This window comes from Podarcis vaucheri (assembly GCF_965113315.1).
Source record: "Podarcis vaucheri genome assembly, chromosome: 8".
In the NCBI taxonomy this organism is placed as follows: domain Eukaryota; kingdom Metazoa; phylum Chordata; class Lepidosauria; order Squamata; family Lacertidae; genus Podarcis; species Podarcis vaucheri.
The window spans coordinates 47328802-47347922 of NC_138766.1; the positions used below are offsets into that span (position 1 = coordinate 47328802).

Sequence of the window (19121 nt, forward strand, 5' to 3'; positions counted from 1 at the left end):
GGGATAGGCATCAGTAATTAGCAGATAAAAGCTAGTTAAATAGGCACACTTCCTGGGTTGTGTATTAGACATTACAATCTTATCCAAATAAACAAGTGTTAATCAAGTCAGGCAAACTTCTTTGTGAGGTGACCACCTGGTGGGATTAACCATTAGGAGTTCAAAGCCTCAAAGGAAATAGGTGTTAGAATACAAATGAATGGAGTCCTCCCTCTGTAGATAAAAAGGGCTTAATTGAGGGGCGGGTGGTGGAGTGATGTCACCAGAAGCAGGGAGAAACAGTTAAGCTCAGCTGTGCCCTGCAGAGCAAGAGATGCTTCAGAGAGAGGATGCGGGTACTATGGAATAAGCTGGCACATGTTGGGGTGCTGCTGTCAGCTGGGGTAGGACACTGATGCTCTAGTCTAGGGGACTTGGCAAGCAGACACAAACCCCTAAGTAGTCATATAAAATCGAGGAAGGAGAATTTCCTATCTCTCTCTGTTGGGACTCCATTTTTTAATTAAAACTCCATTATTTGATATTAGCCGTGCTCCTTAGCAATCTATAAACTCCCAGTAGAATTTTTTTTTTTTAAGTAGAGGTTAAGAACATTCTGTGTTCAAATGTGAAAGAATAAAAAGTTGAATATACATGAAGTATGGCTAGTATTGTTTAATCTCAAATTAATGTAAAGAATGGATATATTAATCATGGATCATTAAGAACAGATGTTTGTAGACAGCTTAAGAATACAATAACTAATCAGAAATAAATGTCTAATAAACAAATAATAAAATTAGACATTGATGGATGGCAGTGTGTAACCACACTATGAGAAGGTTGGGATGGGTTAGTCAGAAAAGAATAAGGCTCCAATTGCTCACTGTGTAATACTGGTTTAAGAAAATAGAGCTTTGAACCTTCATTTGTGGTCTGGTTATTTGTTTTAATTGTTGCAAAGAAAGACCGCAGGTTGTGGTCTGGTTGTTCATCCTAGTATCTTTGCATTCACCACCTGCAAATAAAGATTCCCGAACTGTGTATCTCATACCTGATCAACTTGGCACACACAACAAGGCTGTTGTTCAAAGTTCACTATTCAGTCCCATCCCCAAAGTGGCATATGACAATTGTGCCTCATGAATCGATCTTCCTACCACTTCCTACCACAGAAGGAGGCCCTTTTTCTGATTTTACATTCTTGCAAAACCTGCTTAAGGGTAAGAGTCCTCTGAAGCAGCATGAGCAGCTTAATGTATGAAGAAAATTCACACAAACAAAAATCCTCCCTATCCTTTTAGCAAGCACCTCCATTGGATTAAAGGCCCTTTTTGTTCACAGAGCAGTGCCTTAGGATCCTGTATGATTGTACAATATGCAGGAATACCAGAGAACTTTGCATTTCAATTCGTCTCTGTACAAACAATGTCATGGGTATTTTTGAATAAAGCATGGTCACCTTCCACTATGTGCTCATAGCTTATCTTAGTAATAGTGGTTTCACCTTGAAAAACTTTGGTGACCTTCTTGAGGACCAGGAGAGTGGCCATCATTCATATATTTAAAAAACCACCATAGCATATAGCACAGGGTAGCAAGCAACATCTATTTAATAAAGGTAACTATGGATAACACACAACAATAATACACAAAAATAGGATAATACAAATGATGAAAAGTATAAAATTGAACTAAACATGTACATGTTATTAAACTCTTCAGGGAACTATACAAATTAGTAGTTTAACAGATAATTTAAATAGTGCTAAATAGCTCACTAGACCAAGTCCCAACCCTTAATTGCCTTTTGAAATTACTTAACCCAATATTAATAGGAAAATAGTTATACGTGCCAAAAAACAAGCTGGTATAAGAACAGTCTTTGTATCTACAGTTTGTTTTGTATATTAATTTTGGTATGCCATTATAAAAAATGAAGCCATTTGCCTGCAAGAATCTTTTTGAAGGGCTGCAACAATTTACAAAAAGTGAATGAGACAGATAGCATCTTAGAAAAGGTGTAGTGTGTACGCCTATCCATGATGCTAAGTCCCATTCAAGTAAGGACATTAAATGAAGTGAGGGATATTAACAGCATGTGACAACACACTACTGGATCAACACAACTTTTTTTTAAAAAAAACTTTATCATCTTTGAAATACATGCTAAATTGGAATATATGGAAATAAAGTTAAGCATAGCATAATGTTATTTGTAAAAGATTCAAATAGGTTTTCACTCATTTTTCTGAGGCATACAAAGTCTCAACCTTCTTTTTGTAAGTATTTAGGATTTCTTTCAAGTTTGCCATTGGATCTTCAGACATCAGTTTACCAAATGCCCTATCAACTTTTGCATTTTGCTCAGTCAGGTAGGTCTAGAATAAAATAAGAGATCAGATTTTAGAACTGTATTTTTGAAAGGCATAGCAGAAGAGAAATCTCAACCTTTCACCTTTTATAAAAACAAAGCAAGCATTGTGGAGAAGCAACATTATCAAAGTAATGTTGGGAATATGTCTCATCATCTTGCTGGAAACTCTTGTCCAGACCCAGATAAGAAAACCAACACAGAGAAACAAGCTATCATTTGTTGGATCAGGAACCATAGGCATAAATCCAATGCACTTTGTTGCCCTCAATTAGATGTGCATTCAAATAAACATGCCCATCCAGTCTGGCACAGTAAATCATACAGTATGATCAGGATTTTTTTGAGAAACTACCATAGCATGATTTTAATAAATTAGTAATCCCATAGACTCATAGAGTTGGAAGGGATCCTGAGGATCATGTAGTCTAACCCCCTGCAATATGCAGGTAGTATTTTATCAGGCATAATTCCAACACATATATGGAAACAGGAATATAATATGAAAGTACCAAATTATCTCCCCACAATTTGCAAAGCTTCCATGTACCTAATGAGGTCACTTGCTCCACCTAAGCTCAGTGCTATCTGTTCTGACTGGTAGCAGCACTCCAATGACTCAGACTGAGGGCTTTCTCATCAATCTATCTCATGGAGATGCCAGGATCCCAACCTGGGGCTTTCTGCTTGCACATCTTTATGCTCTGTTACTGAGCTATAGCCCCTCCATATGAAAAACACATGCATGGTTATTAAACTATGTATGGTCACTCATGAAGAAATAAGCACTTAAAGAATAAGCATTTAAGGAATCACAGATTGATGAAAATAAACAACAGTTTAAGTGTAGAATTAGTTACCTTTACAGACACAAGATGGCTAGATGTCAGTTCCAGACAGAGTTGTAGATTTTTATGCACTCTCCGTTTCTCTTCCGATGTTGTTTTCATAACCACTTGGTATCTGGGGAGTAAATACATCATGACTACAATCCAAAACTGTTAAGTACAGTGGTGCCTCGTAAGACGAAAAGAATCCGTTCTGTGATTCTCTTCGTCTAGCGGTTTTTCGTCTTGCAAAGCAAGCCCATTGAAGGATTAGCGGTATTATCGGCTTATCTGCTGATCAGATCAGCTGATAAGCGGCTTAGCGGCTTAGAAAAAGGGGGGGGGGAAGGGAAAAAAACCAGCAGGAACTCGCAAGACATTGTCGTCTTGTGAAGCAAGCCCATAGGAAATTCGTTTTGCGAAGCACCTCCAAAACGGAAAACTCTTTTGTCTAGCGAGTTTTCCGTGTTGCGAGGCACCGCTGTATGCTTATTGATTTTAATGGGTGAAGGCATACCAAATTTGGTGTTAGATCTTTTCTTGCATTCATTCAATATAGATAACTGTTCAAAAATAACTGAGCACTTGCAGAAGAGCAACAAAATTCAGATACATTAGCATATTTTAAAACACACCCTACATCTACATCTCAATAGACTATTCCACTTACTGGCATTCGAGTTCTTGTAGCTCTTTCTTAGCTTCACTGACACCTTCATTGACTCCACCCTCAAGCAAATATTTATGTTTTTCCAACGATTCCAGCTCTTGGATACCTTTTTCTTCCTCTTCTTCAGTTTTCTGCAATATGAATTATCACTTCAGAATACGCTAATGTAATGACATGGTTGTAACATGTATATAGACACTATCTATTCAAAGAGGAAATTGGGAGGAGGGCTATAAATATAAAATATAGTGGCCTTGTTTCAATTCTGGAATATTGCTCTAGGATAGGGACTATTTTTCTTCAGCAGCAGATAATTAGCTCCCATTCCAGGTGGAGGCTGTGAAGACTCTTGTGGTGTATCCTCAAGCTTTCATGAAAATTCAGACACACTATCCCTCACAAGCAGTTTGTCGCTTACAAGCCTGCCAAGTGAAGTAGTCAACCACTTCCGAATTTCATATGTCATTTCATAAAAGCAAACATTCATTGTCCTAAGTCAGCACTTTAAAGGAATTATTTAGAAACATATATTTATAAATAGATGCAGACTAGCAATGCAGTAAACAAATTACTGTTTCGTAAGTGTTCAAACCTGTTTAGCAACACTTTACCTACCTTCATTATTTGCTGATAATGATCTTCCATTTTTTGGCCTTCTTCTCTTAGCATTTTCAGAGTGCTGTTCTGCTCTGCTACCATTGTGCTTCCCTTTAAAAATGTGCATTTAATAAAAAGATATCAATAGCAGAAGAAAGGAACAAAGTATTCCTTGTATCCAGTCCTTTTCTTAGACATCTACACTTCTAGTGGTGGCAGACAGAACACTCCTAACATGCTGCCTTAGAGCAGTGTTTCCCAACCTTTTTTGGGCAAAGGCACACTTGTTTCATGAAAAAAATCTCGAGGCACATCACCATTACAGCCCCGTGACGTCAGTGTGCGCAGCGTCACGCCGGGAGGGACATGAATTGCTAGCAAATTACATAATCACCTCCTTGAGGGCTGGCTCATCTTCTCCGAAGGCAGAACCCCATTAATTAACAGCACAGACTCACACCATAGCCAAGACGAGGGGGGAAAACCTCAGTCATGCACAGTCATGCACATGTGGGGGCTAAATGAGGACGAAGACCGGGCAGAGAGCAGGGTTCAAATCACCCACCTGGCCAGGACAATCCCTGGGTGCTCCCTTGGGCCACTCGCCTGACCCACCTCGCAGGGCTGTTGTTGCGAGGATAACACGGGGAGAACCACGCGCGCCCCCGGGAGCTCCTTGGAGGAGAAAGTGGGCAATGAATGCAATGCACGAAATATATGAGAGGCGACCAGGTTTTGCAGGTGAGGGGCCCCCGCCAGCCTCCGCTTCCAACACCCGGCGCAACGACGCCGAAGTTTCCCCCTGGGCTCGGCTCGGGGAGCAGCGCTGCTCCCCCCCGGCTCCCCTTCGCCCTCCTGGCTCTCTCTGCCGCCCACTGGGGACCCCCCTCACCTGCCAAGTCCGGAGCGCCGGTGGAAGTTGCATGCATGCATGCAGGGCGCCGCATTGCCATTGCACTGCACTGCACTCCATGCAATGCCTGCACGCATACATTGCCTTGCACGCCCGCCAAGGGGTCTCCCCGCGGTCCGATGTGTCCCCTCCGGCGCGGATGCAGCATTGCAAAAATAAACACACACCCCCGACGCAGCCCTACCTGGGGGGCAGCCTCTGCCTCCGCCGCTCCGCCTCCGCGGGGATCCCCGGGCTCCATCCTGCCGCCCGATCTCCGCGGGGGCGCAGGCAGGCTGCGCGGGGTCTGCGCGGAAGAGCCCCTGCCCGCCCGGCCGCCGCCGCTGTGCTCATTCCATGGCCGGGAGAAGAGCACTTCAAACAAAACGCCCGTCCCGCCAGGCCACGCTGGGAAACGTAGTTTGTGCACCCCGCGCGGGCGCGGAGCCCAAGGGTGAGGGGACTACGGACGGGGACGGAGGGGGAGAGGCCGGGTGCAGGGATGGGTGGGCGAGCGAGTGAGTGAGTGGCAGCCGCCAAGCCTTGGCCGAGAGCCAGGAAGGGCCTCCCCGGAGGAGGAGGAGGGAGGCGCAGAGCGGGAGGGAGGGAGGGAACCCCAGGGGTCATCTAGTGACGGCGCCCCAATCGAAAATTTGACTTTTTAAAAAAAAATCTTTCAAATTTTTTAATTTTCCCCGCGGCACACCAGGCAACATCTCGCAGCACACTAGTGTGCCGCGGAACAGTGGTTGGGAAACACTGCCTTAGAGGATCAGGGAATGAGTTTAGAATCAATCATATTGTCAGATTTGGCATCTCAAGAATCTAAAACTTCACTATTTAGCCTACATGCAGAACAGGGTTTGAAAATGCATGAGCTACATCTACATTCAGAAAAGTTAAGTGTGTAGCTGAAAAGGGATTAAAGGCACCAATAGTTCCCTGTCTTTTCTTCATTCCACTATTCATCCAGCTATTCCCTCCACTACTAACTAGCTACCTGTACTTAACCACCAACACAAATCTACATAGTTTATATTTTTTGTTTTGGGGACAGTTAAAATTTTGAAAGGCAGTGGCTTCCAATTGAAGCCAAAGTATTTGGACACTCACCTGTTCTAAGGCCTCTTCTAGACCAATTTTTCTCTTTATTGCACTTTCAATTTCGTCTTCAGTATTGCTAATGAGGTGCTTAAGTGGGACCTGTAATGATTATAGAGATATTGTAAAGGGGGTGGGAGAGAGAGATGAAAACTGAGTGAAAGAGACATTTCCATGAACTGATAGGATACCCAAGGGGCCAAATTAGTCCTGACTGCTTGCATCCTTATCCCACTGTGACAACTTTGGAAGAGCTAGTTATATTTTAATAAATTTAAGATAATACACTATCATTCTGATTCATTTATCCATTCTATCATAAAGACAGCCAGCATCCTCTTTACCAACAGTTGCCATCCAGGAGCCTATGGGAAGTCCACAAGTAGGACAAATTAGTTCTGCTAAGTGTTCTTCATTTGTAAGCAATGTTAAAATCTACCCCCATCCACTTTGCATGGCTTTTTAAAAAGAGGACTATTTACACCAAAACATAAGCATACACTTACATGAATTTGTTCTCTGTATTTGACCAGACAGTTTGGCCCTGAATCTGGCTTAAACTTAATCTCAAAATCAAGGCCGCCGGAGTTCTCTGAATTTATAGGTATTAGTTTCAGCTTTCGAGCCCCTCTATGGAACTCTGCCAATTGGGCTTCAATCTGTTAAAGGTGGGGGGAGGGGACACAAAAAGAGGTACAGCTTTAAAACACTGCAGTTGATAAATTGACAAGAGCAAGGAAACAAAACCTAAAGTATTTGGTGCTTTTTTGGTTCACATTTGTTTTGTGCTTCAACATGGAAAAAATACCCTCTCTATATTGTCTTTCAGTGTGATTCAGTAAAAAGTTAAGTAGTTGTTAGACTATAGTGACCCAGGCAGCAGTTGATCCAAGTCAGTTTTGCTACACCAATTCTCAACAAAAATATGCACTGTTGTAGCTGAAACAGGATCCAGTGTCAGGCAAACAGAACTGCAACTACTATTGCTTAAGTTAAAGACTAAAAGCAAAATCGTGGCTATACCTCATGCTCTAGCTGCTTGAGAAACCGTTAGGATTCTAGCAATCACTCTTCTATCACAAAAATCAAGCTCTGCAATTTCATCCAGTTTAGAAAGCATAAAGTAGCAGACTTTGTGAGTGGCCAAAATATCTGATTTCAAAACATTAGTGTAGATTCACATACCTCTTCTTTTCCTCTAGCGTATTTTAATTCCTCATTCCACAAGTGATGTTGCTCTGTCTCCAGTTCCTTGGTTTTTTTATTGACTGTCTGCAGCAACTCCTCTATTTCACTCTTTAGCCTCTCAATATCTGCAACTGAGTGCTTCTGATTATCACAAATGTACTTCAGTTGAGCATTCTCTTGTTTCAGGGCTTCCATTTCCATGGCTAAATTTAAGAACATGTAAAACTTTGTTAGGAACCCAAAATGAAAAACAGAACCAGTCACGAAGATGTTGCTGCAGATCACAGCACTCATTTCTACTTCTTTTAAATTAGCTTAAAACGCATTTGTGGATAAAATTCCAGAGTGTTTGGAACTTGAGTTCTCAAGTGGAATTCTGCTTTTTCACAAACTGAAACTTATTGAAATAAATGAGAAACTTACCAAAATTATGAAGGGAAGATATAGATAATCTCAGTGTTATTTTTTTCCTGGCACTTGGGAAATACCACAAAAAAGAACCTGTCTTATAGTTTGGAATAAGCCCTATATACTTTAAGGGTACCTTTATTTTAGATCTAAAAATTATCTTCATATGACTAACTTGACTTTGTTTACCAGCTCAGAGTAGTTCAAAAACAAATAATTTCTATGCAAATCCCTCCTTTGGAAAAAGTTCACTACAATACAGAGGTATGCACAATATTTTATTTTAGAAAACCTTAGATGGGACAATGAAATAAGTTATACAGCAAGTTACTGTTGAGCAGTGTTTTGTCCTTACCACCAGCCTCCAACTCCTCCGTAATACTCTTTGATTTTTGACTGAACGCATTTGAGCGAGATTCCAGGTTGGCCATGTAAGCATTATATTTCTGAACATCTGCCTTTAAAGATGATTTCAGTTTCCGTAGATTCCCTAAACGGTCCTTTAAAAAAAGAAAACAAATGCTCACAATAGATAAGTTAACATACTGCAATGAAATCATATCCTGAATGGCAGATAAAACAAGTGTGGGGAAGATATTTTAAATAGTATTCCCACAGCCATTTACACACCGGTTCACTTTCTCTCTCCTTCTCACGCTTTGCAATCTCCTCATTCAGCTTTTTTAGTTCTGCTTCAAACGCCTCCAAATGATGTTCATTTATCTTAAACAGATCCTCTGAAAGAAAAAGAAAAAAAAGTCAAAATAACCTGCTAATAACTCAACACACCAATTATACCAAAACAGGGAGCTCAGAACAAAGAATACATTAGGAAGCAAATTTACACAGGCTTCTGCAGATTTTACAAGTCACTGCTATTTTGCAATGCAATGTCCAAAAGGAATGAAGTTGCTGCATTGCAGAATAGATTGCCCTAACTGCTCTCTGTGTGGAATACTTTGTCGCTTGTTTACATGAAATACAAGTTGTGAGTGATGAATACAGTAAAAGTTTCAATTAGCACTTATTTTTATTCGTTACATTTATATTCTACCTTTATTTCATCATTGAACTCAAGGTGGTGAACAAAGGGCTCCCAGGTAGTCAATTATCCAAGCAATGTCGGTACATAATTAGCCAAAAAGCTACATCATGGGGCTGAGAGCATGTCCTAGGACCATTTTTAATATATTACAGTTCAACCAAGGCTAGAATAGTTTGGTTGGATAGGGGAAATGGAAGCTACCAGATAAATGGAAACACCATACGGAAATGTAAACGGGCAACATACCGTATTTTCCGCCCTATAGGACGCACTTTCCCCCCTCCAAAAATGAAGGGGAAATCTGGGTGTGTCCTATGGGGCGAATGCAGGCTTTTGCTGAAGCTTGGAGAGGGAGAGGGGTCAGTGCGCACTGACCCCTCTCGCTCTCCAGGCTTCAGGAACACATCCGCAGCCTAGGCAGCTTATTTCCCGGAGTGCCGGGCGCACTGGAAGCACAGCGTCCGGCGCTTCGGGAACACACCCGCAGCCTAGGCAGCCCTGCGGGAGTTCCCGCAGGGCTCCCTACGCTGCGGATAGCAGCCTGCCTCCCGGCGCAAGGAGCGCCCTGAAGCAGAGCACCTTGCCCGCCGGACAGGCATCCGCAGCGTGTTGGAGCCCTGGGGAGTTCCCCGCAGGGCTCCCCACGGTGCGGATAGCAGCCTGCCACCCGGCGCGAGGGGCGCCCTGAAGCAGAGCACCCCGCCCGCCGGACACACATTGGCCAGCCCCACAAGCTCGGGGGACAGCAAGGAGGCGCAGCGCCGCCATCCCGCTGTTCCTCGACCTGGTTCGGTTTCCCCAACCTGGTTTTTTTTGGGGGGGAAATAAAGGAAATTTCCCCCCCCAAAAACTAGGTGCGTCCTATGGGATGAAAAATACGGTATATGGAAACATCAAAAAAGGAATAGATTTCAGGGAAAGATGGAAAGCAAGGCAAATGCATGAGGACGAGAATTTAAGGTACCAAGCTTTCACTAGTTCATCACATATTTCTCTGTCAAAACATAGTGCGCACAGGAAGACTTGATGCCTGGTTGAAGCTGTTTGAGACACTAATACTATTCCCACCACCACGTCTATGGGGCATTAAAAAAAATCAGTCCCCATATTTTTGCTAAAATTTAATCAAGCATCCTATACTCTTGCCCACATTACTCCAGTGTAGCAGCTCTGCTGTGGACCTGGATACTGCCAAATAGCAATATTTAATATTAAATACCTATGGACTATTGACTAGAATGCCCCAATGACCTAAAAACTAACCCATGCCTGTCAGAAAAGACTGATAAAATGCAGGAACTGTAGTTTATCAAGCACAAATTGTTTATTTTTTATAATCAATGATTACTTTAACCAGGGATAGGGTTTCCTAAAGATACCTGGACTGGATTGGACTGTTTTTATCCATATGACTTCTAGAGGCTAGATATAAGTACTTGGGGTCACAGAAAAGGGAGCTGGGCAAAGTGAGAAGGTTTTGAGATAAGATTCTTCCATTTAACTAAATGATTGATTATATTTCAACAAGTTCACTATGGGTTAACAATTTTTTAAAAACATGTTAACTACAGAAAAGTGCTGAAGAAACCACAAGATTAGCATTTGCACCCATTGAGCTCTATTTAGTTTTTAAATGAAAACTACTTACTTAATTTGGAGTATATTTCAGCATCGAATTCTTCAAAGCTGTCTCCACCCCTCATAAAATGGTCATAACATTTTATAGTGTAGTCTAAAAAAAGCTGCAAATAAAGTTATTCAAGTCAGTTTCATTATAGGGATTTTTAACCACAGAAGCAGAGGCCAATCAGAACTGTATTATGTAGCAAGTCTATAATATAATCCAAGATGAGCAACCAAGTTTTTTATTTCTACATTTCCTGGAATCAGCTGCATTTTAGCTAGAGCTTTAACGGAACTTCAAACAAATAAAAAAAACATTTTTGTATTTTGAGGGACATTAGGCGCATGATTCTATCTGCTAACTACACTGGCAGGGGTGCTTTAGGAATTGGTGCAAATCTTCTGCACCACTGTATTTTGGAAATACACCACTGTGTGTGTGGGGAGAGCAGAGAAGAGGTGGTAATGATACACTGCTGAAACAAATGGAATTATAAAATACTCAGATGGATACTCAACCCTGCCTATTAACAGGAATTAAAGCATGAGATTAGTAGACCTCAGTAGAAATTTTCTGTTTCTCTCAAAATTTTCTAAACTCTGTGCCTATGTGTAGGCTCACAGATGAAGAGACTGCTGGGGCAGAGTTGGGGAAATCAAGAGGGAGGGGAAGAGAAGCTGTCTCTTCCTTTAGACCAGAACATTGCTTTTTTGTGTTCTTGCAAAAATAGCACGTTTCCTGATATTTCACATCACATACTTTGTTATGTATAATTCCATCTTCAGTCTCTCCTTCCAAGGTCTGCCCTTCATCAAATGATGGCATGTTTTCTTTCAAATAAAAAGACAACTGAAAAGGACAGAGAAGATCATATATTAACATGCATGAATTAGTACTATTCAATAGAATGCAGCTGATACCTAACTGCTGCTGTAGACCAGTGAAGTTCATGAATAAATGTGCAAAGTAGATTTCTTTACATTTATACAGGAGTATGTAGGTTTCCTTAGTAACAGCAATGAAGCTGTACAAATCTCTTGTCAATAGCACATTTACCAAAATAGATGTAAGCAAGAAAATGCAGTATTAAAATTACCTAGATATTATTGCTTTGGCCGAGCCTTCTCTATATCACCTAAATTCAAAGTAGTTCTAAAACTCTTAAGTTGCAAAGAACCTGGCTCTCAAAATCGCCAGCACAGTGAGTCTAAAACGGCTACAAGTTTACCTGACCAATATAAAATGTTTAGAGCTTCCATGTTTATAAAAATATAAAAAGTAAAAGTAAACCCTAGCTTTCCATGTTTGATTTACAGTACTTGCAATCCCTGTAAAAGTAACTGGAGACTTATTCCAATGGCTTTGTGGTACCTTGACACAATCTGTCAGCCAGACCAGAGCTCCTACAATCTGAGGCCATGTATGCGGTGCTCCCACTGTGCACATAGCACTTTTTGACAATGCAAAGGGGTATCTATAACAGAAGCAGAAAATATTAGAAAGTTGTGTAATATATTTTGATTTTTAAAAGATACAAAAATATATGCTATTTAATATTAAGGTTAGGAAGTATAGTCAGATATGAAAAGCATTTCCCCCCTCCAGTTTGATTATGCATCAACCCACGAGAGATTAGGATATGGTGGAGTTATTTGTCTGCAAAATCCAGCCACCTGAGAGACCTTGTTGTGGTTTGCCAAAAGCAGTCAGTTGAGAAGCTATTTACTGCTAGCAATGATCCCATCACTGGTAGCCAGTGTAGGGCTCTGATTCAGGGCATTACAGGGGTGGAGCAGAGCTAGCTAAGGATCTGTTGGATCCACGACTGCTTCCTGCTGAGGGGTCCCCTATTAGGACTCCTTAGGTGCTACTGCAGTAAGAGACAGACCACATATCTGTGCCTCTCACACAAACACACTATATCAGTACAAGCAGCAAGGCTTTGGATGTGGCAGTGACTCTACTCTACCATGCAGTTGCTCCCTAGCCCCATTTAGGATTGCTCTGCCCAAGGTTCAGTTATGGTTATTTCTTACAATCCACAATTTGGCCATTTAAGTTAACTGTGCATAGCATGTTGACTATGCCTGTGTCAAAAGATAACAACAGGTTATCAAAGCTAGCAAGACCAGGTTAAAGTCAAGACTCGATGCATAATTGCCACCCAGTCAATATTTGCAATATACTTTCTTTGTGCCAATATGTTAGTGAGACAGACCACATGCTGTATAGTTTTATGTGTGTTTTACAGTGGTACCTTGGTTCTCGAACTTAATCTGTTCTGGGAGTCCGTTCGACTTCCGAAACCGTTTAAAAACCAAGGTGCAGCTTCTGATTGGCTGCAGGAGCTTCCTGCACTCAATCAGAAGCTGTGGAAGCTGTGTCGGACGTTCGGCTTCCAAAAAACGTTCGCAAACCGGCTAGTCATTTGAGTACTAAGGTACCACTGTATATGGCTGCATTATAACAGTAACACCAAATGGCGCTCTGGAGTTCCATTTTGCCAACACAATTTCTCATAAAGTTCACAATGCATTCAACTGAAATGCTTCCTTGATGTGTCTAGATCCAGCCAATTATCCTTTCCTACACAAAATAGGATGGATCATATTTCTATATTTTTGATAAATATGAAATAGTATTCTTAATGTGAGCCAGTGGTTTATGGGTAATGAGCCAGTAGACTACACAATGGTAGTTATTTCAGATTAAAACAAATGCCATACATTATGCCTAGAGGCTTTGTTTTGGGCACAGAAGGGGGGGGGAAACCTGAGCTACAGAGGAAACTGCCCCTTGATAAAAGTTAAATCAATGTGATGAAGTCCATTGAGAAGACTTGCAATATGTTTCTAGGCTCTGGCAACTTGTGGCTCCTTCCTCCCTCAGTTTGAGGGTCAGAGTGTGATGGTGCCTTCACCTGGCAGCATGTCAAAAAGTGTAAAGTGCTAATTAGTGTTGCTGAAATGATGTTTTATGACTGTGTTGAACTAACGTAATGAAGGGGTGGGTTTAATGATTTTACAATGCTATGCGCATGCATGTATTGTCTTTGAATCCTTTGTAGTGACTTCCACAATTGGGGTTGCTACTTTGCAAATGCAATCATTATCTTATTGACCTCCAGTAAGGGAATCTCCAAATTTTCCCTACATAGGGTGGGTGTGGCTTCCCTTAAACAATCTGGTGGGTGAAGTTTGGCCCACGGGTCAGAGTTTCCTGTTTTTAGCAGTTTAGACAATGTTCTCATATGACAAAAATGTGCATATAGTATATTATCCTGGTACTTACCCAAGCTCTTTAAAATTTCTTGGAATTTCTTCTTCAAACTTAGAACTGGGAAGCTCATAAGAAGGGCAAAATTGCCCATAAATAAAAGTGAAGATTTTCACAAAGTCCTTAGTAGATGGAGCCTGGAGTGACTTCACAGAGACAGTAGGACCATATCCATATGTAGTAAGAAACTGAGGGGGGAATGTTATATTTCTATCACATTTAGTTATTTCAAAATTATACCTCTTATTACAGTAAAGACCTATGAGCAGCTTATACATAGTGTATATATGTTAGATTTCACGCCAGAGCCGCATGAAGCCACACAATCCAAATTAGGGCACCACTCAAATAAAGCTAACCATGCAAGTTAAATGAATTTGTCTACAAAGACTTGTATGAGCAAAAATACTTCTGCCTTGCACGTTGTTGTTGTTGGGTTTTTTTAAAATCCTTTTTTCAGAAGGTGGCATCTTAGAAAAGGCATCCCCACCCCTACCAGTATAAAAGAAAGGAATGCCTCTTCTAACAGCACCACACACCTTTCATCTTTTAAAAAATAAATGTATCAAAGTATTTAACACTTTAAAAAATCCAGCTGCTCATTTACTTAGGGTATTTTTTTTACCCTTTTTATCTTACAATGAGATTCCTAAGGTGGATCAATCAGGGGCAACTAAAACCAGCTAAATATTCTAAACCCAGGGCAAATATAAGTAGTTTAAAAGTACTTCGTAGAGTTGTCGGATACATTGCTGGACGTATGCTTTATCATGAAGTGGCCTAGGTTCCTTGATCTTTTCCATATTCCCGAATGCCCCATACTGGCTGCTTCGTAAGCTTCCAGGGCCACTGCTCCTAGAAACAAAGGAGTAAGATGACAATCTTAAGTTAGCTGCTACTAAGCAAACAGAGCTACTTGGACACAAATGTTAGGTTACAAGAATAAGTCAGACTCACAGTTGACAATGTCATTCAACTTGCCACACCACAGTATTCCACCAGAAAATTAAAGTGCAGTGTGGGGCTTTTCCTTTTCCTAAGGTATTCTTGAATTTCTTTCTAGCCAAATAAAAGTGTTAAACCACTCTATATCTGGCTTGAAAAAACAAAGCAACCCAGAGTTCTCCCACATTCAAAGGGTAGGTATAGCTTCTAAACTGGTACGTCCAAGCATAGGAAGTAACAGTGTTGCAACATTTCCCCTGGCTGGAAATAGCATCACAAAGTTACACTGCTCCAGCGTTCTAAATGGTGCTGTGGCTTAAATAGCCTCATGCCCATTTCTTTTTAAAAAAATTCTGCCAAGTGTAGGCCTTTCAGGAGTTTTTGTCTGTGCGCTCTATTACCTTTTGCCAAAGAAACTGGTTTTCCTTTCCGATGTCACTGATCCACGTTTTCCCACACTCAGCTTTCCAAAGGTTGTCCTCCTCTCTTGTCTTGAAAAGAATATTGATTTGCACACATCATAGCAAAATAAGTTACCTTTAAATTCTGTACAATTAAGTTGCCAGCTATTAGTATCAAACTGCAATACAGATGTTGTTAGGCTGCATACATTAAGTTCGATATACATCCACTTAATTATTTTTACTCTTGCTTACCTTAAAAATAGACCTTTTACTGTGACTTATGCTTATTTTTAATGTGCTATATACAACACCTTTAATAATCTCATTAAAATAGAAACCAGACATCAACAGGACTCCAATTTTCAAAATGTGTACTTTAAGAATGTAAGACGAACCTTGCTGAAAGATGTTACCAGTGAGAAGCTTATGGGAAGTTTGTGGATGAGATCTGAGTGGAACATTGCTTCTTCCACCTGCAATTTCCAGGAACTGGTATTCAGAGGTATACCACCTCTGCTAGTGGAGGTAGAGCATAGCTTTATCCTCCATAAATCTGTCTAGCCCCCTTTTAAAATAATTAATGTTGGTGGCCACGCCTACATGAGATAGTTAATTCCAAGACTTAACTATGTGCTACGTTAAGAAATACAGTGGTGCCTCGCAAGACGAAATCAATTCGTTCCGCAAGTTTTTTCTTCTTGCGAGTTTTTCATCTTGCGAAGCACGGTTTCCCATAGGAATGCACTGAAAATCAATCAATGCGTTCCTATGGAGACCGTCCGGGGACAGAGGGGAAGCGCCGCGCATCTTCCCCTCTGCCCGGACCTGTTTAAAGCAAGGGGCGGCGGGGAGAAGATTGCTTCTCCCCGTTGCCTGCCCCGCAATCTTCGGAGACAGAGGGGAAGGCGTGCGCGCCTTCCCCTCTGTCCCCGGAGATTGCGGGGCAAGCTTTGTTTTGCGAAGCAAGCCCATAGGTAAATGCGTCTTGCGAAGCGGCTAAGAAAACGAAAAACTCCTTCGTCTAGCGAGTTTTTTGTCTTCCGAGGCGTTCGTCTTGCGGGGTACCACTGTACTTCCTTTTGTCCGCCCTGAAGCTCTCAGCATTCATGTTCACTTATAATGTCCCCTGGTTCTAATATTTAAAGAGGAAGAAACACTATCCCCAATCAAACTCATCATGCATAGCTTTATACTTCCATCATGCCCTTCCCTGGCTGCTTACCTGCCTTTCCCCCAAGCTTAAAAAGCCCTGATGCTGTAGCCCAGGCTTCCTCAAACTTGGTCCTCCAGATGTTTTGAGACTACAATTCCCATCACCCCTGACCACTGGTCTTGCTAGCTAGGGATCATGGGAGTTGTAGGCCCAAAACATCTGGAGGGCCGAGTTTGAGGAAGCCTGCTGTAGCCTTTCCGCATAGCTGCTCCCCACCTTGAACATTATGTTTGCCCTTTTCTAGCTCTACAATGTCTTTTTAAGGTATGTGGATCAGAAGTGCACCCAGCATTCCAGGTACAGGTCACCAGAGAATTGCATTGGCAGGTTTGTTGTTGTTGTTGTTGTTGTTTTGTTCTGTTCTAAGAATTTTAAGCTCTTTCTCTCTCTCTCTCTCTCTCTCTCTCTCTCTCTCTCTCACACACACACACATATGATGTTCATAAATGTACCAAGCAAACACATACAAATATGTAAACCACATATCTGAAACCCACAGAAAAGTCCTGAAACCATTCTCTTTCCCAAAATGACCTCAAATATTTCTCTGCAAGGTTGAAAGAAATGAGGAAAAACCTCCCCACTGTCTCTGTGCTCATAAATCCTGCCTTAAGGGCACATTTAAGGTGTGAATAGGGTGAGCCTGTGACCTGGATTCGGGAATTAAGTAGTTATAATAAGGAAAGAGTGGCCAAAACCCAGATAATGCAATCGGGTAACCTGCCAGACAGGAGATAACACACTCAGGATTCTGTTTTAGACTGCCCCCCTGTGATGTATGTATGATGTATTGGGGGAGATGGTCCTGGGCTACACCCCTTCTGTGATGTATGTATGATGCTTCTTGGTTGGTTGGGTGGGCAATTTCAAAAGTCTCCTCTTTCCTGCTTGTGGTGAGCAGTTGCAACAGTTTAATAAAGATCAAGCTTAATAGCTACTTTGCTTCTCAATATTCTCTGGTTGGCCTCTTGTTATTTCTCCTACCAATAGAGAACCTACAAAAGGACTCTATATGGGCTCTTGGGTACCCCATAAGGGAAAAGGAGCAGTTTCCCCCCCTCATAACAGCTCCTTTCCTAATGATTCCTAACACAGAATTTAGGTTCTCAGCAATCTCACACAGGATGGACTTTCAAAAAGCAAGTATATAGCAGCATCCCAGGACCCCTTTTGTCTTTCAGGAATGAAACCTGCCACAAGAGAAATTATGTATCTTACTTACGTTAGAGGAGTATTGGGCACCGCCTTGTTGGTATCCTGCACCCTGAGAGGATGGATGGACTGCCGGCAGCTGAGGCGGCTGGTACTGGAGCTGCGATGCATTGTTGTAGGCGAACTGCAGAGGAGCAAGCCTGCTGGAGAGAGTGAACATGCTGCCTGGTCAGCGACAGAACTGGGAAGGTCCAAGCGAGGCTATTCTTTTAAAAGCTGGGCATCTGTCTATGTTGGTTTTTTATCTGTGTGCCGCCTTGAACCCCATCAAGCGAAAAGGCAGACTACAAATAAATAGGGCACCATCATCTACCACGAGGCAGGAAGGCGACTGGGGATCTCGGGGGCGAAAGTCCTGTTCCGTTGAGAAAAGGGCCTCGAGCTACCCCAGCAGGAGAGGACTCTCCAGCACCCTCGCCAGTGGTGTAGCTAGCCGCTGGGGTGCCAGGTGTGGCGTCCTGCAGCTGGGGACGAGGCACGCTGCATGGAGCCTCCCCTTCAGCTGTCGGGCGGCTGAGGGAGAGGAGGACAGACACAAGTCCCATACTGCTGTTTCAGGCAGCGCCAAGCCATCACGTCACTCCCAGGAGAGATGTGTGGCTCGGGCACGCTGCAGGCCCAGCAGTAAGTGCCCGCCCCCACTGTGTGGCACCCAGTGCCAGCCGTGTTTCGTTACGTTTGTTGACTGAACTAAAAAGTTTTGTGAGCTCAATTTTCAAAAATTATTTTTAAAAACTCATTTTTGTCATCTCCCTCAGGGATGCCACCCAGAGCCTCCGCCACTTACCCTCACCCTGGGTTAGGCAGAGTAGGTCGAGGGGAACTGCGCCCCGCCTGAGAAGGGAAGCAAGCGGGGAACCGGGAGGGGGGCACTTTCGTTCCTTGAGGCTGCAGCCCTGGGCAGCCTTTTACCCGAGAGCAATAAATAAAATTCCCGCTTGAGCATACCAAGGCCAGAAGGTGCAGTTAAGGGAGGGTTTCTTTTCAAGGGGGAGGAAGAGAGGAATATTTCCAAGCATCTCACATTAGGAGACGGGAGGCTTCGCAGAGCCCCAGCCCACCGGCGAAGGATCAGAGGAGCCTTAAATTAGGGCGTTCCCTGCATAGGGCGCTGGGAAAAGAAACGGCCCCCCCCGCCCATAGGTTCCCCCCCCCATCACCTCCTTCCGCCGAGCTGAAGAACCCCCGACCCCACTCAAGGCCTGCAGCGCCTGCGCCAAAGGGCTTTCAGCCGCCGGTCCCGTTGTTTAGACCCTTCTCGGTCTAATCGCGGAGCCGCTCTTGGTTGGTTGGTTGGTGTTTTTTTAAAATTACCCGCCAATCAGGAACGTCACCAGTGACGCCCTCAGTATAAGAAAGCGTGAAG

At 42.6% G+C, this 19121-nt stretch overlaps 1 protein-coding gene across 6 annotated transcripts; it reads right to left on the reverse strand.

The window, feature by feature from the left end:
* Positions 1–1574: 1574 nt before the first annotated feature.
* NDC80 (NDC80 kinetochore complex component) lies at positions 1575–19090 on the reverse strand. Of its 6 annotated transcripts, none has more exons than XM_082236169.1 (17): positions 19070–19090; positions 17766–17898; positions 15328–15417; positions 14710–14836; positions 13997–14169; positions 12077–12179; positions 11465–11554; positions 10730–10823; positions 8667–8773; positions 8392–8536; positions 7626–7831; positions 6947–7099; positions 6453–6542; positions 4466–4558; positions 3851–3981; positions 3214–3316; positions 1575–2360 (listed from the first exon to the last, which is right to left on the reverse strand). In XM_082236169.1, exons 2-17 carry the CDS (start codon positions 17864–17866, stop codon positions 2223–2225), a joined length of 1944 nt encoding a protein of 647 aa, XP_082092295.1. In that variant the 5' UTR covers positions 17867–17898; positions 19070–19090; the 3' UTR covers positions 1575–2222. The 6 variants fall into 6 exon arrangements, with proteins under 6 accessions (XP_082092295.1, XP_082092290.1, XP_082092291.1 ...); XM_082236164.1 differs by lacking the exon at positions 19070–19090 and adding an exon at positions 18916–19061 and having other exon boundaries at positions 17766–17895; XM_082236165.1 differs by lacking the exon at positions 19070–19090 and adding an exon at positions 18916–19061.
* Positions 19091–19121: the final 31 nt, after the last annotated feature.

Bases quoted from the DNA above. Each gene is read 5' to 3' on its own strand.
- NDC80 (XM_082236169.1), bottom strand. From the start codon at position 17,866: ATGCATCGCAGCTCCAGTACCAGCCGCCTCAGCTGCCGGCAGTCCATC. The intron at 15,418-17,765 runs GTAAGTAAGATA...ATTCTTTTCAAG, and splicing joins GTGCCCAATACTCCTCTAAC to ACAAGAGAGGAGGACAACCT. The intron at 12,180-13,996 runs GTAAGTACCAGG...CTTCTGTTATAG, and splicing joins AGAAATTTTAAAGAGCTTGG to ATACCCCTTTGCATTGTCAA.